Raw genomic sequence first — 15,766 nt, 5'->3', positions numbered from 1 at the left:
CCTGATTTGATCTTCAGTGGAGGGTAAAACTGGTTCACATTATCACTAGATCCCACACACTCCACACAGAACACAAGTCTGTGCTGATGAGAGAAGGGGTTTACACAGTTATTCATTTGACAGCAAATAATTTATTATTATTTAAAAAAGAAAACAGTTTTAGAATAATTGCATTTTTGTGCTTTTCAACATATCACTTATTATTCATTTATAAACACATAGTCATGTTTTGTAAATGACTGGTTAATCATTAACTAATTACTTGTAAATTAACTTGTAATTGACTTGTAAATGAATTAACAAAACATACACAAATTGTTAGCATATCACTTATTCATCATTTGTCAATGTTTCGTAAATGATTATTTCATCATTAACTAATAACTTCTAAATGACTTACAACTGAACATTATTATAAAGTGTTACCGTTTTATTTTATATATACAGTATATAATCTCTTATGTGTATTGATATGTATTTAAACGCTGTAGTTTATATCTGGTTATGTAAAGTACTTTGAACTGCATTGAAATGTGCTATATAAAGTTTATTTTTTATTATTAGGACAGACAATAAGAGCAGAACAGCTGACACTGCAGCACCAATGACAGGAAGCAGGGAGGCTAAGAGAAACACACATGTTTGAGTTAAACTTTCATTACCAGCAGTCCAGCATGTTTTTAGACTCACACATCAAGACGAATATATTTATATGGCTACAGCGACTCAAACAATGAAGCTAACATCTTCAAATAAACTACAATGACTTCAAGAACTGCATCTTGTTGGGATCAAAATTCAATCCACAGGCATTTTACAAATGGGCTGATCAAATGCAAAAAATGCATCATTAAAGAATGAGTTTACTTGTACGTTTCTAATGCATGCAATCTATAATGTAGGCAATGAGACAAGACCAAACTCACTCACCTACAGTGATGATAACAGTGTTACTCAAGGGCGACTTGATGTTGTTTTGATAGGAGTATTGACAGCTGTAGCTTCCCTGATTTGAGACGTTTACATTAACAAGACTGAAAGTCACACTAGATACATGTTTTTGGGAGGATACAGATAAACCATTTCTGAAGAGCTGGAATTCAGCATTAGCATTACATCTTGGTTTAGGTGTTGTGCATCTGATCTGGATATTTTCTCCATGAGAAACAACTGAACGTGTGGAGGTCAGGGAAAATGTTGGCATCTGTAGCTCACCTGCAAAATAAATATGTGTTTATTTTAAATAGTTTATTAAGACATATTGTAATATAAGCATGACATTCATGAAGCTTACTGTAATTTCAGTTGCTCATTTCCCCCAAAAATAATGTGTGAAGATGCAAAATATTTGACTTACCTGAACAAACAACACCAGCATCTTCCCCATGATTACAGTTATGTTTTCCTAATCCATGGTGTGAACACTGTGTAAGGGTTCCTTCACTTCCTGAGCATTCAACATCATCCAGCCAGATCGATCCACTGCCTTGACCAAAGGCGGCACTTTGAGGTGCACTGATGGCTGATCCACACTGTAACTGTCTGCATACCACAGCAGCATCATTCATGTCCCAGTCATCATCACACACGGTTCCCCATGTGCCATTATAACGGATCTCCACTGTTCCACAGCATGAGTCAGAACCATTGACCAACCTTATGTCTGGTAATTGGCCTTAAAAATGAAAGTACAACGTGATTAAAAACATGTTACTTTTAGCACGCTCTAAGTACCAGTCATTCATAGCCTCTATTATACTAATTGCTTTAGAAGTATTTTTATTACAAGCATACATTTTTAAAACACTTAGCACTCATTTGAGATAAATGTTTAGTAAAAAATGTACCTAGGAAATAGTGTTGCTTTCGTCAACGAGAATTATTACTAAATATCGTCGTCAACGAACCTTTATCACGTGACGAAAACGAGACGAGACGCAACGTAATGCTGGTCATGTGACGATGACTATAATTAAATGTATAATGCAATATCGTTGTCGAATAAAAACGAGACTAAATGTGATTTACAAAATAAAAACTATGCTAAAATGTCTCTTCATTTTCGTTGATCAAAACGAGACGAAACGAAAAGTCATAACGTTATTTCGTTTTGTTTAGTAATAGTAATATAATGCATTACTAATGAAATTTGGGTAATACTATTACTCGTTACAATCTCAGTAACGCAAGTTACAACAACATATTTTAACTCAAAATTAAGTGGTGAATTTACCAACACCGCAAAACAGCACCAGAGAAAAAAGATCTGCGTGTAAAATAGTTTGTCTATTTCCTGTTGCTGGAATTCGATGGTTCAGATGACTGCCGAGACGGATCCTACATGTGTGAGATGGACACACTCCCGTTTTATTCATTTAATCAGAAAAAATAATAAGAATGCATAATCAGGTGTAATCTATGTGCGACACCAAACTCTCAACAAGGAGAAATTGAACGAATAACTCCTGGAAACACTTGGATTGGTGCCACTGACACTAAGCTAACGGAGAGAGAGAGAGAGAGAGAGAGAGAGAGAGAGAGAGAGAGAGAGAGAGAGAGAGAGAGCTGCGGGGGAACGAAAGGAAAAGACTGAGTGACATATGCTGCTAAGTTTGGTTTGTGTGGCGCTGCGCTCGTCGAAAGTTCACGGAAAGAAAAACGAGATGACAGAAATATAGGTAAACACGCTGCCATTTCAAATGATCTGTATGACCAAAAATGACTGAGTATTTTTTGTGTTGTTTGTTTCCGCTGTTCGATCGCACCGGCGCCTCACACACACACATACTGCAAACGTTGCAGTCTATTCATTATCAGAATAAAATACAGTCAACCAAACATATACACTGATTAATTAAAATATTGCGTACTGCGTATACAATCCGTGTCGTTCAGCCTGAGGTCGGGCCAAACACATATTTGCTAATGTGATGCTGTTTTTACGCGCATTAAATACAAAGCTTGGTTTACTAATAAATAATAGTTTAACATTCAAATACAACGCGAATATGGACACATTTTATTGGGTTCATGCCAAATGAGAGAGGTAGGCTGCGTGAGAACAACGCGTTTGCTTTCAGTTTCGCTTTAAATTAGCCTTATTCGTCTTGGCTTGTTTAGCAAATTATATATTTTATTCTTGTTTTGTTCCGAAAACCGTTCAAAATAGTTTATAGGTTAGGAATTGTGTTTATTGTTTGTACATTACAACATTTCACTTTATTTACCGGCATTATTTATAAATGTAATAATTTTGTGCTTATCTGTGTTTAACCTACACCATAACGTTAATTTAGACCTACATACCGGTAGCCTATCTAAATGTGATTTTATAATTTTATGCTATATAGACCTACCTCATTACCCTCCACTGAATGCATAATGAGCTGCAATAAACTACATTTTGGTATTTTATAATGCCTAGTCATACTTCTGTGGATATTTTGGTGAAACTCAAAAGTAGTGTAACGCATTAGAGACAGTAATATTGTAATGTAACTAATTCTTTTTAAAAGACAGTAACTAGTAATATATAATGTATTACATTTTGGAAGTAACTTGCCCAACACTGCTAAGCATCCCTTGTTGGCCAAGCTAGTTTTGTCAATTTTCATTGACTAAAACTAGACTAAATGTCATCAGTTTTTGTCGACTAAAACTAGACTAAAATGTCATCAGTTTTCGTTGACTAAAACTAGACGAAAATAGTCATGGATAATTCGGACTAAAATAAGACTAAAATGCTCAGACTTTTAGTCGACTGAAACTTGACTAGACTAAAGAGAGTATGAACGTGACTAAAACTAATAAAAACTAAAATGACAGCTTCATATAAAGACTAGACTAAAACTAAAATTAAAACAGGCCGCCAAAAACAACACTACTACACTGTAAAATCCAATTAGTTGGGCTTACTTAAAAAAAGCATGCAAACCGATTGCCTTAAAAAAACTAAGTAAAGTGAAATAAGAATAGTATGTTGTAGTGACAAATGCTTAGTTAGTATAGTTTACTTACACGGGAGTTCTAGTTACTAAAAAAGAACTGTAGGGGGTACTTAATCATTTACTTTAGGCTTACACTTGACTTAGTATAGCTACTCACTGACTCCCAGAGTGCATTGCGGCATGAATAAATTATACAATTGCTTTGTTTTACTGTTGTTGTTTTTATTTGCTAATTTTATTTACTGACTTGTGTCAGCAGTAACACAACAAAAAGAGAAAATAAAATAATATAATGGTTATTGTCACAATTAATAAAAATAAATAAAATTGAATTGTTACCATCGTTGTGATTCACATGCTGAATGTTGAAGTCTGTGACTTGAGCACATTATCACAAATATTAAAGGACTGTCTCAACCCAATAAAGTTTCTCAAGGTGTTTATGAAGAACAATAAAATTGTAAAAGATCATTAATAAATATAAAAAATACATCAGCTAAAGAATTGGAAAGATTTAGCTAATCGAAATATCAGAACGCGAAGGTTACCTTCTAAAAGCAACCTACTTATTACTTTTCTTCCCTTGAAATCAAAAATTATGACTTCATGTTGCATTGCTGCATCAATAGGAAAAAAATTATAATAAGAAAAGCAAAGTTCCAAGTGCCCAACCAAACGGAACATTAATCACTATAATGGTAAGTAAAAAAATAAATAAAAATAATAACAATAAAAAATAAATAAAATAAAATAAGACACACCAACAACATTTTATGAAAATCAACATCAATTTATGAAGTCAGCTTATGTGATGTTCTCTCAAATATATAGTTGTATTGATGAAACAACATTCAAGATGACTTTGGGAAATGAGTGAATGTAACTATGAAAAATAACTGCAGATTAACAATTGCCACCTCAAAAAAAAAATATTTTCTTCTTCTTCTGTTGTTATTTTGCAAATTAGCAACATATTAGTGCACTGCTGCCTCTCACTGGTTTATTAATGTCATTGGTTCCTTTGTGGCTACTTGAATATTTTAAGTGAGCATCACTCAAAGTAGTAAGTAAACTGTTTTACTCGCTTGAAAGTAGCTGTAACTTAATAAAACCTAGTAAGTATAGCAACTAAGTAAAGATAACTAATTATATCTAAGTAAGGTAAACTATTGGATTTTACAGTGTAGGACAAAACAGTGATTGGTTATGTCATAATGCAGCTAGAATAAGATCTGTGTTTTAAATGAGTGACTAACAGCCTGTTACTTACCAGTTACAGAAGTCAGAGAACTGGCTGTTGAGATAAAAAACAGTGACATTTAAAAATATTGTAGACGTACATTTAGATATGATTTACCAAACAAAAACTTTTTTTAAAAAATTAGATGTTAATGACAGACAGTATTATCTGAAAATTGCATCCTATCATTTAGTCAGTGTATTCTCAAACCAATATGCTTGTTACCCATGTTAATGAGTACTAATGTAGCCTACTACTGCCTTGAATAAGCTACTTTACATAACAGATGTTTATATAGTTCACAAGACCCAATAATATCTGATTTTAGTTTAAGTTTACAAATGATTTATTCTTAATACTGTGTTCTTACCTGTGTGTCTGTGAATACACTGCACAAAGTCTATAATTTGCACATATAACTATTTATTTATTTATTTATTTTTGACTGTGATCAGCTGCTAATGAATTCATTAGTATTCTGTCTATGAGGCAGTAACACTGAATTAGTTGCATGTGTACAATAGCAGATATGTGCAAAAGCATTATAAGCCTAGAAACCAATAAGCTTACGAGGGAGACTCAGCCCTGAGCTGTGATGTTGTGAAAGGCCAGCACTGTGAGAGTGATAATGGCGGGACTGAACTGTGGTTCTGTGGTTGGCTGCAGGCCTGTTTATAGTTCTTCCTCCAAACTTATTGTGTAAAAGCTCTGGCATCTAGATGAGCATGAGTATGTTTAAGCACTGAGGCATGCGTTAACATACTGACTATATATCTGCATTCAGGTGTTATAGAAAAGTTATAAGCTAAAAGTTGTTTAGAGTCATCAACTTGTTGGTGAATGTCTTTTCAAAATTCAAAATCATATTAACCCAAACATACAAACATATCAACATGTATCAGTTTAGTTTCTGGTATTAGAAACTACAAGTGTAAAAGTTCAGTTAATTATCTGAGAAATTATGACACAATGATAAAAAGATTGCACAACAAACCAACGTATTCTGTTCAAAATCTTTAACTAAACTGTTTTAAAGATTAAATGTTACTGCGAACACTGTGCAGTAATTTAAGAAGACTATTATCACTGAATTTTCATCTTTAATCTCCATCTGTTATTAAAAAAAAAAAAAAAAAATTGTAAGAATTAAAAATTGAGTTTACCCAATATCAAAGTGAGAAGAGAAGGTCTTAGCATTGTGATGCCCGTGTTCTTGCAAAATGTGCATGAATTAAGAGGTTACTTCCTGATTAGTGAGAAGAGTTGATGATGCTTTGGTGAGAACGGAAACGTAAACTATGTGCATGTTAGGAACTGATCTGTCCATCAGATTGTGCCTCTAAACACGACACCCCTTAAATAGTTTTAACGTTTGGATAAAACAAATGTTTATTTTAACATTTACATTTTTAAGTGATAATAATGATGTGACCCTCACTGTTTTTATCTGGAGTTCAGGATTTGTCTGGTTCAGGTGTAATAGGGTTTAAGTTTAGCATTCTTAGTGAAATTATGCTGAATTTGTGGTCTTGATTCTGAGAATAGCTCTATTTATAACACGGATAAAGATGTGAGATAGATTTGAGGAAGTGTCAATTTAATATAAGCACAGATAAAACATCTTGTTATTGTGCAGAGTATAAGCATATGTGAAGCTGTTTGTTTAAACTTAAAATTAATTATTTACATACTGTAGCATTTGTGACTATAAACTGCTAAGCAGTCATGATAGAAGGCAGAAAGCACACATTGCCAATGAAAAGCCCTTAAATAGAAATTAGTAATTAAATAGCTTTCATAAATCTTAATAGTTATTGTCCAGTATACTTCTGTGTATTGTAATATCAACACTGACATCTGTTCTGTCCAGTTCAGAGTCATTCTGATCTACATTAACATAATCCTGATCAGAGTCAAGAGTTTACACCTGATCACCATCATCCATATCTACAAGATCATAGCCATCCTCAGCGTTCTCTTCATTCTGGTCATTTTGGAGTATATTGTAGTACAAAGTACATCGGAAAAAATGTAAAATATGTTTAAGCAGGCAGACAAAATATAGGTGAAGCACATTACGTAAATCATTCTCACAGTATCCCCAATATTGTAATAATAAAATGATATAGATCATTGATTTATTTCACTATGCCTCTCTCAGACTCAACACTTAGCTTGTGAGAAGCGATGGCTCAGTATTATTTTATGCTCCTACAGTTTCAGTGGTGTTTCTATAGTGAGATCAGTTTGCTTAGATGATGTTTTCTTTCTAAATGATAACAGGAAGTTTTATGACTAATTTTAGAAATGATGCACTTGGCTTTAGTCTAACTTTTCAGCATCTGCACACTAAAATGAACTTTAACTTTTTTTTCAGTTTTTTTTCTAAACTTCTATTTGTGCACATAATTAATTCCCTGTCAGCTGACTTTGATCTTCTTTACACAAGTTTTTTTTTTTTTTTTTTTTTTTTTTTTTTTTTTTTTTCAAATGAGACTGCTTGAAATCTCATCAAGGTGTTGCTACACTTTGCTTCTCATCTGATTACAATTTGCAATGTTGCATTTTCTGTGAATGGAGACATGCTTTCAGTATCAAAGGAGACAAGGATACAGAGCAACAGATTGACAGTGCTGGTGTGTGCATTAGAGAAGTGAAAATTGGTTTGTTCTTTACTCCCCAAAATAGATAACAGTGACTGCAGCGCTAAATGACACTGCAGTACAGAAAACAGCACCCTTGGGTGTCAGAGACGAGGAAGATGTCATCATGACAAGACGTTGTCACACCCCTGTGGACTGTTTATGTTGGTTTGCTCCCACTTGTGCCCATATGTGGTTCTTCCTGCCCTCATTGTGTCCTGATTAGTTAATTCGTTTCACCTGTTTGTGTATCATTAGCCACCCTTTATAAGCTGTTTGAGATCAATGCTTTGTGTCTGGTCTTGTCTATGTGCATGTGTTTTCCTGCCTTCCTGTAACATCATTGTGGATTATATTAATGACTTTTGGATTTCACCCTCATCCTTGTGCGAGTACATTCATCCAACACGCTTGTGACAGACATGTTATATGGCCAATTTTTCATGCGTGGCAGCAAGTCACTGACATGTTTCCCCCATTTTTTATCAGCCCACAAATAAAAAAAAAAAGTATAGGAGCTGTTTTTGTTTACGTGATTGAAGGAGCATGAAAATCTTACTGAATTTCATATGACAACTTGCAGTGTTGCACATCACTGGCTGAGAAAAGAACACATTGCTGCAGACAACAGCCCAGATAGAACACTTACGTCTGCAAGATGTCTGTTAAAGATCTGGAAAGCATCTGCTGTGTACAAACATCTGACAGATGTCTGTAAGATGTCAGTTTTACATACAGTCTAAAGCATAAACATCCTAAAGACATCTAATAGACATCTTTTTGACATCTGATAGGAAACGTCCAATAGACGTATTGCAGATGAGGAAAAACTCTAAAAAATACATCCAGATGTAAATGCAGACGACAAATAGACGTCTCCCAGTTGTATGTGTGCTATCAGGGACATGTGCTATCTGGGTATAGAACATTTCCCATCAGATGTCAAATAGACGCCTATTAGATGTCTTTAAGATGTTTATGATTTAGAATGTATGTAAAACTGTCATCTTACAGACGTCTGTCAGATGTTTGTACACATCAGACGCTTTCCAGATTAAGTAATCATTAACACACATCTTGCAGACGAATGTGTGCTATCTGGGGCCATTATCGCTGTTTTCCATGTTTCCATCTGAACAAATATTTCTTTACAGCTTTTTAAAAATGCTGGGTAGCTGGTGTTTCATATGCATTTGGCCAATCAGCATACACTTACATCACTGGTAGTTCCTATAGAAATCTTTTAGACTCTAGTCTGAAGTAGGAGCTAATTTATTTTCCCTAAAGTAAATACGTTCCTAGTACCTGCTGGGTGAACATGCCAAAAGCGGGAACTTCTGCCAGTATTTCTAGGAACTATGAAAAGGTTCCTCGGTGCAAAAGCCCCTAATCATGCCACAAATGTGTTTGTACCAGATTGCGACCACACAAATTAGTGTACTTCACACAGTGTATAATATTAATCAGTGGCAGTGCTATTCATTACCTATTTATTTATTTTGTGCATTTATTTTTGATTTATTTATTATAAGCATTGATTCTAATAAAGCTAAAGGCTACCAGTCTATCCTAATATTAATCATAACTGTACTAAATTTGGCAATAATTTTGCAGGAAAATGCAGGTCATTATAGCAATGCATAAACAAATACATAATATCCTTTGAAATGAAAAAAAAAAATCACACGTTTCAGAGTGTGACATCTAAACACACAAACTATGCTGATGTGGTCAGACCCTGATAATATTTCAAATACTCAAAGAAACAAGAAAACCGCTGTCTTGGGGTCACCAACAAGTTCAACCCACTTCAAACACTTATGCCTAAATGTCTAAAACACAACTTAAGAACTGTTGCTGAATTAATTATAAATGATAAATCTGCTATACTAAATAAAATAGAAAATTAAAACACAAAAACAGCTCATGATTAAATTAGTAAATAATTTAGGAAAACAACTACAGGTGCATCTCAATAAATTAGAATGTCATGAAAAAGTTCATTAATTTCAGTAATTCAGCTCAAATTGTGAAACTTGTGTATTAAATAAATTCAATGCACACAGACTGAAGTAGTTTATGTCTTTGGTTCTTTTAATTGTGATGATTTTGGCTCACATTTAACAAAACCCCACTCAACAAATTAGAATACTTCAGAAGACCAATAAAAAAAAAAACATTTTTAGTGAATTGTTGGCCTTCTGGAAAGTATGTTAATTTACTGTTTATGTACTCAATACTTGGTAGGGGCTCCTTTTGCTTTAATTACTTCCTCAGTTTGGCATGGCATGGAGGTGATCAGTCTGTGGCACTGCTGAGGTGGTGTGGAAGCCCAGGTTTCTTTGACAGTGGTCTTCAGCTCATTTGCATTTTTTGGTCTCTTGTTTCTCATTTTCCTCTGTTAGATCAGGTCCCCACACCAGACAATTAGGATCCAGCCCCGGACACCAGATCCCATCAGAAAATATCAGTCTTTCGGTAACAGGACAACTAGTCAGCAAGCTGTAGTTACCCCAACCCCGCTAAAAAGCAGGTTTCTGTCAGTTATGAAGTTGACCGATGGAAGCCAGAAAAGAGCAGAAGCAGGAGACGAAGTGATGATGGTAAAAAAAAGGAATAACAGAATTTATTGAACAGTTTTAGTTGCGTATGTCTCAATGTTCAAACTTCTCTGGGGAGTACAGCTCAAAGAACAATGATATATCAAATGGATTCAACATCCCATAAACCTTGAATTTCCATAAACATCCCCGTTATCTATTTCTTAGACCAAACAATTAATGAAACCCCACAATCATGGAACTGAACAATAATGAAAATGCATAAGCAAGGAAAATAATAAGAAATATAAAATATAAAAACATATAAATAAATAATATATATGAATAAATGATAAATACTTAAATAATCAAATAAATAATTAAATATGAATTATGTGAATGACTAATGATTATAAAATGATTATGAATAATTATGTAAATAAATGATTATAAATGAAATTAAAAACAAACATAAAATTTAAACACAACACAATAATTTGCATGGAAGGATCTAAGGATCCTTCACCTCTTGACAATAACCCATAGATTCTCTATAGGGTTCAGGTCTGGTGAGTTTGCTGGCCAGTCAAGCACACCAACACCATGGTCATTTAACCAACTTTTGCTGCTTTTGGCAGTGTGGGCAGGTGCCAAATCCTGCTAGAAAATGAAATCAGCATCTTTAAAAAGCTGGTCAGCAGAAGGAAGCATGAAGTGCTCTAAAATTTCTTGGTAAACGGGTGCAGTGACTTTGGTTTTCAAAAAACACAGTGGACCAACACCAGCAGATGAAATTGCACCCCAAATCATCAAAGCCTGTGCAAACTTAACACTGGACTTTAAGCAACTTGGGCTATGAGCTTCTCCACCCTTCCTCCAGACTCTAGGACCTTGTTTTCCAAATGAAATACAAAACTTGCTCTCATCTGAAAAAAAGGACTTTGGACCACTGGGCAACAGGCCATTTCTTCTTCTCCTTAGCCCAGGTAAGATGCCTCTGACGTTGTCTGTGGTTCAAGAGTGGCTTAACAAGAGGAATACGACAACTGTAGCCAAATTCCTTGACACGTCTGTGTGTGGTGGCTCTTGATGCCTTGACCGCAGCCTCAGTCCATTCCTTGTGAAGTTCACCCAAATTCTTGAATCAATTTTGCTTGACAAGCCTCTCAAGGCTGCGGTTCTCTCGGTTGGTTGTGCATCTTTTTCTTCCACACTTTTTCCTTCCACTCAACTTTCTGTTAACATGCTTGGATACAGCACTCTGTGAATAGCCAGCTTCTTTGGCAATGAATGTTTGTGGCTCACCCTCCTTGTGAAGGGTGTCAATGATTGTCTTCTGGACAACTGTCAGATCAGCAGTCTTGCCCATGATTGTGTAGCCTAGTGAACCAAACTGAGAGACCATTTTGAAGGCTCAAGAAACCTTTGCAGGTGTTTTGAGTTGATAAGCTGATTTGCATGTCACCATATTCTAATTTGTTGAGAGAGTGAATTGGTGGGTTTTGTTAAATGTGAGCCAAAATCATCACAATTGCAAAAGCTGCAGTACCTCCACACATCAGACAGATGGCGCTGAAAAGCCCCGTCTCTGTCTGCATCATCCATCTCCAGAGGCAGGAGCTGGTTGGCGAAAGATCTGTCAGTAAACCAAAGCTTGTGTTGTGCATCTGTGTGCGGTTCAGTGTCAGACTATCTGAAAACACCATGGTGTCCTGATCCGGTGTGTAGCATGTATATATATATTCGCAGAATCTGTCAAGTATGTATAACTGCAGACCGGAGACCTCCAAATGGGGGCGGGAACTCCAAAAGTGGGCAGAACCTCCAAAATGGGGCAGGGTCTCGTCATGCAAAGACCTTCACCATTGGCTCTGGCTTCAGCCAATTGTTATTGACTTACATTTCAAAATAAAACTTTATAAACACTGTTTCTATCTGTTTTAAAATAAAGCTAAATATGCTACATAAATAAATATGTTCAGTGAGAGCAGATCCCAAAGCTCGCGGCCAGTGGTGTTTGGACTGGAGTTAGAACCTCTGCTTAATGATACTAACGGGAATCTTCGGGAATCCCCGAGCTCTCCCGCGAGCCGTCATGGCGCAGCGCAGGGGAAAGGATTTACTCTATCACTTTGTTTTAAGAAACAGGGGCATCCCGGGATTTGAAATTCGCAGGGTAGGAGGGTGTATTGACGCTAAATGTAACTAAAAAGGTCCCATTGTCCGGTGAGGTCTGGCTGGGGAGATACAGAACGGTCCGTCGATCTTATATCGCATGTTTATTCACCACGCTATTCAGCGCCAATCCCACCGTGCAGTCAATTTTACTGGTTAAGGTTAGGGTCAGGTGTGGGGTAGGTTTAGGGGTTTAGCATTGTTTAGTATTGTTTGTAGCATAGTGTAGGAGATCAACACTGTGATTTACACAACCAATAAAGCCTTTAGAATCAGCTGTGGGGTGGAGTTTGCGCTGAAGTGGATTGGGGGAAAAATTTGCGCATGCGTGTCATGTGCCTATCTGTCAATAGGAGAAAGCCACGCCCTATTTTGGAGCTCCCACCCCGTTTTGGAGTTCCCGCCCCCATTTGGAGATGTCCAGACCGCAGTTATACCGTTCTCGAATCTGTGGGAAAAAATTAAAGACACAGGGAAGTGCTTATCCTACATGCTGCTGTTGTTCTGTTCGAAAGCAGGACAGTTGGACTGCACAATAAATCGAAGGCCACTGTCATGCATATTTTTTTTTAGTGAAGCCCGTTGTGTAATCAGAGGTTAAATACCTCCGTGAAGTTGGCACCCCATAAAAAGAAATAATGACCAAAACTATGCCATTCGTTTGTGCTACGTTTGTGCTGATTTGTGCCGCAAAAAAAAACGTTTGTGCTGGTTTGGTGTTTAAGATATTAAACATTATTTTTTTGACCGTGTGACGTCACTTTCCACCCCATGTTGCCCAAATCGCTCCAAACCGGCGCAGTTCGTTTGTGCTCGATTTGTGCCCGTTTGTGCCGTTAAAATAAACACTGTATCTGTTTTCCTTCCCTAGATATAGCCAAAATATTTTCGGGGCTGTGACGTCACTCTCCACCCCGTGTAGTCCAAATCTCTCCAAACCGGTGCCGTTCGTTTGTGCTCGATTTGTGCCCGTTTGTGCCGGTAAAACAAACCTGGTATCTCCGAGCCCTTCTTAAATATAATGGGTAAAATATTTGTTTGGGACTGTTACGTAACTCTCCACCCCATATCGTCGAAATCGCTCCAAAAGGTGCCATTCGTTTGTGCTCGATTTGTGCCCGTTTGTGCCGCTAAAATAAACATTGTATCTAATTCCCTTCCTTAGAAAAAACAAATACAATATGGGGCAGTGACGTCACTCTCCACCCCATGCCTTCCAAATCTCTCTAAACCGGTGCCGTTCCTTTGTGCTCGATTTGTGCGGGTTTGTGCCGTTAAAAGAAATCATGTAACTATGACCGCTGCCTAAATATAACGAAAACAAAACTTTTTTACGAACAGCGACGTCACTCTGCACCCCATGCAATGTAATTCATTCCAAAATGATGCCATTCGTTTGTGCTCGATTTGTTCCTGTTTGTGCTGTTAAAAGAAACCAACCATGACCTCTCTTTAAATATAATGAAATATATCACTCTCCACCCCGTTTAGCGCCACTGCAGTTTAAAAAAAAGTTAGTGTTCATGCTGCCTTAAAATTTTAAATTTAGTCAGCTCCAAGTTTGCAGTAACTTCATATTTCATATTAACTAAGTTTAAAATTCAAGGCACTTCAACAAAGAAAAAAAAAAAATCGTATAATTTGGTTGTGTTGGATTTGTGCCATTATAATATTAAACATTGATTCCCCACGAATATTCGTTAATATTTTTAATGGCAAAGTGGCTGTATTTATTTTCGTTTCTTTAAGTTATTTTAGAAATATGTTTGGAACAATTTTATGTTTGTTAAATTCTTTTTTTTTTTTTGCCGACCAAGCCGCCAGCAGCAGACAGTGAGCTGATCATATCTAGCCTTCTCAAAATCAACACGACTTGCCTAAAATAACATTTATAGGTATAAAACAATTAATGCATTTCACAATATTAATTTAAACATTCAACATATAAATGTGCGCTTTTAGGCGCATTTTAATCCATGAGGAGTGTGGAAGCTACAGCGCGCAGACATGGAGGCGCCGGCAATATCGCTTGAGATTTTTTAATTAATATCTACGCCATCATTTTTGCTAATAAAGGTAAGAGTAATACATCATTCGGAACTGCAAAGAGTATACTTTGATTTGTGTGCACTCACAACATCAACAAAACATTCCTTTACATTAAATTTAGATTTTTTTTCCAACATGCATTAAAATATATACAAATACGTACGAATATAGATTTACCTCGTTGATTAGCTACAGTAGTATCTATCAATTTCTTGTAGCCTTTTTCCAATGACCGGTAATTTGTCCTGCCATGCACACATTCAGTAGTCTATAGCTTAAGCCTTTTTTATCTACGAGCCCTTTTTCCACAGTCCGTTATGTCCTTTTTCGTTTTCTTATGCAGTGCGGTAAATAATGGTTTATAAGGGGGACAGAAAAACTTTACCATATTGGCTATTAAATGCAGTCATGCCATCCAATTACATTTAGGCTACATGTTTCCTATAGATAATGGCATATTAAGTGCTTAAGTTTTCTCCCTTTAAATATCCAATTTAAGACGAATTTTAGTCACAATCAGGATTTCTGGCACAAATTGAGCACAAATAAACACGCCATTTTGTGTGGAGAGCGCTTTGAATTAGGCTATATAATTATATATATATATATATATATATATTTGTTAAAGTTATTGTTCATGCTGCCTTGAAATTTAGAATTTAGTCAACTTTAAATGAAGTTAGTGAAAACTAACTTGAAAAAGCTAAAAGTGAAAAGACTACATTTTAAATTTTAAGGCAGCACGAACACTAACTTTTTTTAAAAAAAACTCTGCAGTGGCACTAAATGGAGTGGACAGTGAAATTTTCGTTATATTTAAAAAGAGGTCATGGTTACATGGTTTCTTTTAACGGCACAAACCGGCACAAATCGAGCACAAACGAACGGCACCGGTTTAGAGAGATTTGGAAGGCATGGGGTGGAGAGTGACGTCACTGCCCCATATTGTATTTGTTTTTTTCTAAGGAAGGGAATTAGATACAATGTTTATTTTAGCGGCACAAACGGGCACAAATCGAGCACAAACGAACGGCACCGGTTTGGAGCGATTTGGGCAACATGGGGTGGAGAGTGACGTCACTGCCTAAAATTGTTTTTGTTATTATTAAGAAGGGGAAACATATTTGACGTTCATTTCAACGGCACAAACCGGCACAAATCGAGCACAAACGA

General features: G+C 36.0%; 2 protein-coding genes across 2 annotated transcripts in view; both read right to left on the bottom strand.

Moving 5' to 3' along the window:
* Positions 1 to 15,766, bottom strand: part of LOC127158803 (uncharacterized) — a 38,465-nt gene that overhangs the window by 12,067 nt on the left and 10,632 nt on the right. The gene's annotated exons all lie outside the window — the stretch shown is intronic.
* Positions 575 to 6,389, bottom strand: LOC127156455 (deleted in malignant brain tumors 1 protein). Its single transcript, XM_051099319.1, has 4 exons — positions 6,351 to 6,389; positions 5,218 to 5,241; positions 1,358 to 1,675; positions 575 to 1,215 (listed from the first exon to the last, which is right to left on the bottom strand). The coding sequence occupies exons 1-4, from the start codon at positions 6,382 to 6,384 to the stop codon at positions 923 to 925; spliced, it is 669 nt and encodes a 222-aa protein (XP_050955276.1). The 5' UTR covers positions 6,385 to 6,389; the 3' UTR covers positions 575 to 922.

This window comes from Labeo rohita, chromosome 3 (genome assembly GCF_022985175.1).
Source record: "Labeo rohita strain BAU-BD-2019 chromosome 3, IGBB_LRoh.1.0, whole genome shotgun sequence".
NCBI classification, from domain to species: domain Eukaryota; kingdom Metazoa; phylum Chordata; class Actinopteri; order Cypriniformes; family Cyprinidae; genus Labeo; species Labeo rohita.
This window is presented reverse-complemented; position numbering and strand designations above follow the sequence as displayed.

Coding starts and splice junctions, on each gene's coding strand:
- LOC127156455 (XM_051099319.1), bottom strand. CDS start 6,384: ATGCTAAGACCTTCTCTTCTCACTTTGATATTGG. Junction 1,676..5,217: donor TTCTCTGACTTCTGTAACTG/GTAAGTAACAGG, acceptor TTCATTTTTAAG/GCCAATTACCAGACATAAGG. Junction 1,216..1,357: donor TGCTGGTGTTGTTTGTTCAG/GTAAGTCAAATA, acceptor TTTATTTTGCAG/GTGAGCTACAGATGCCAACA.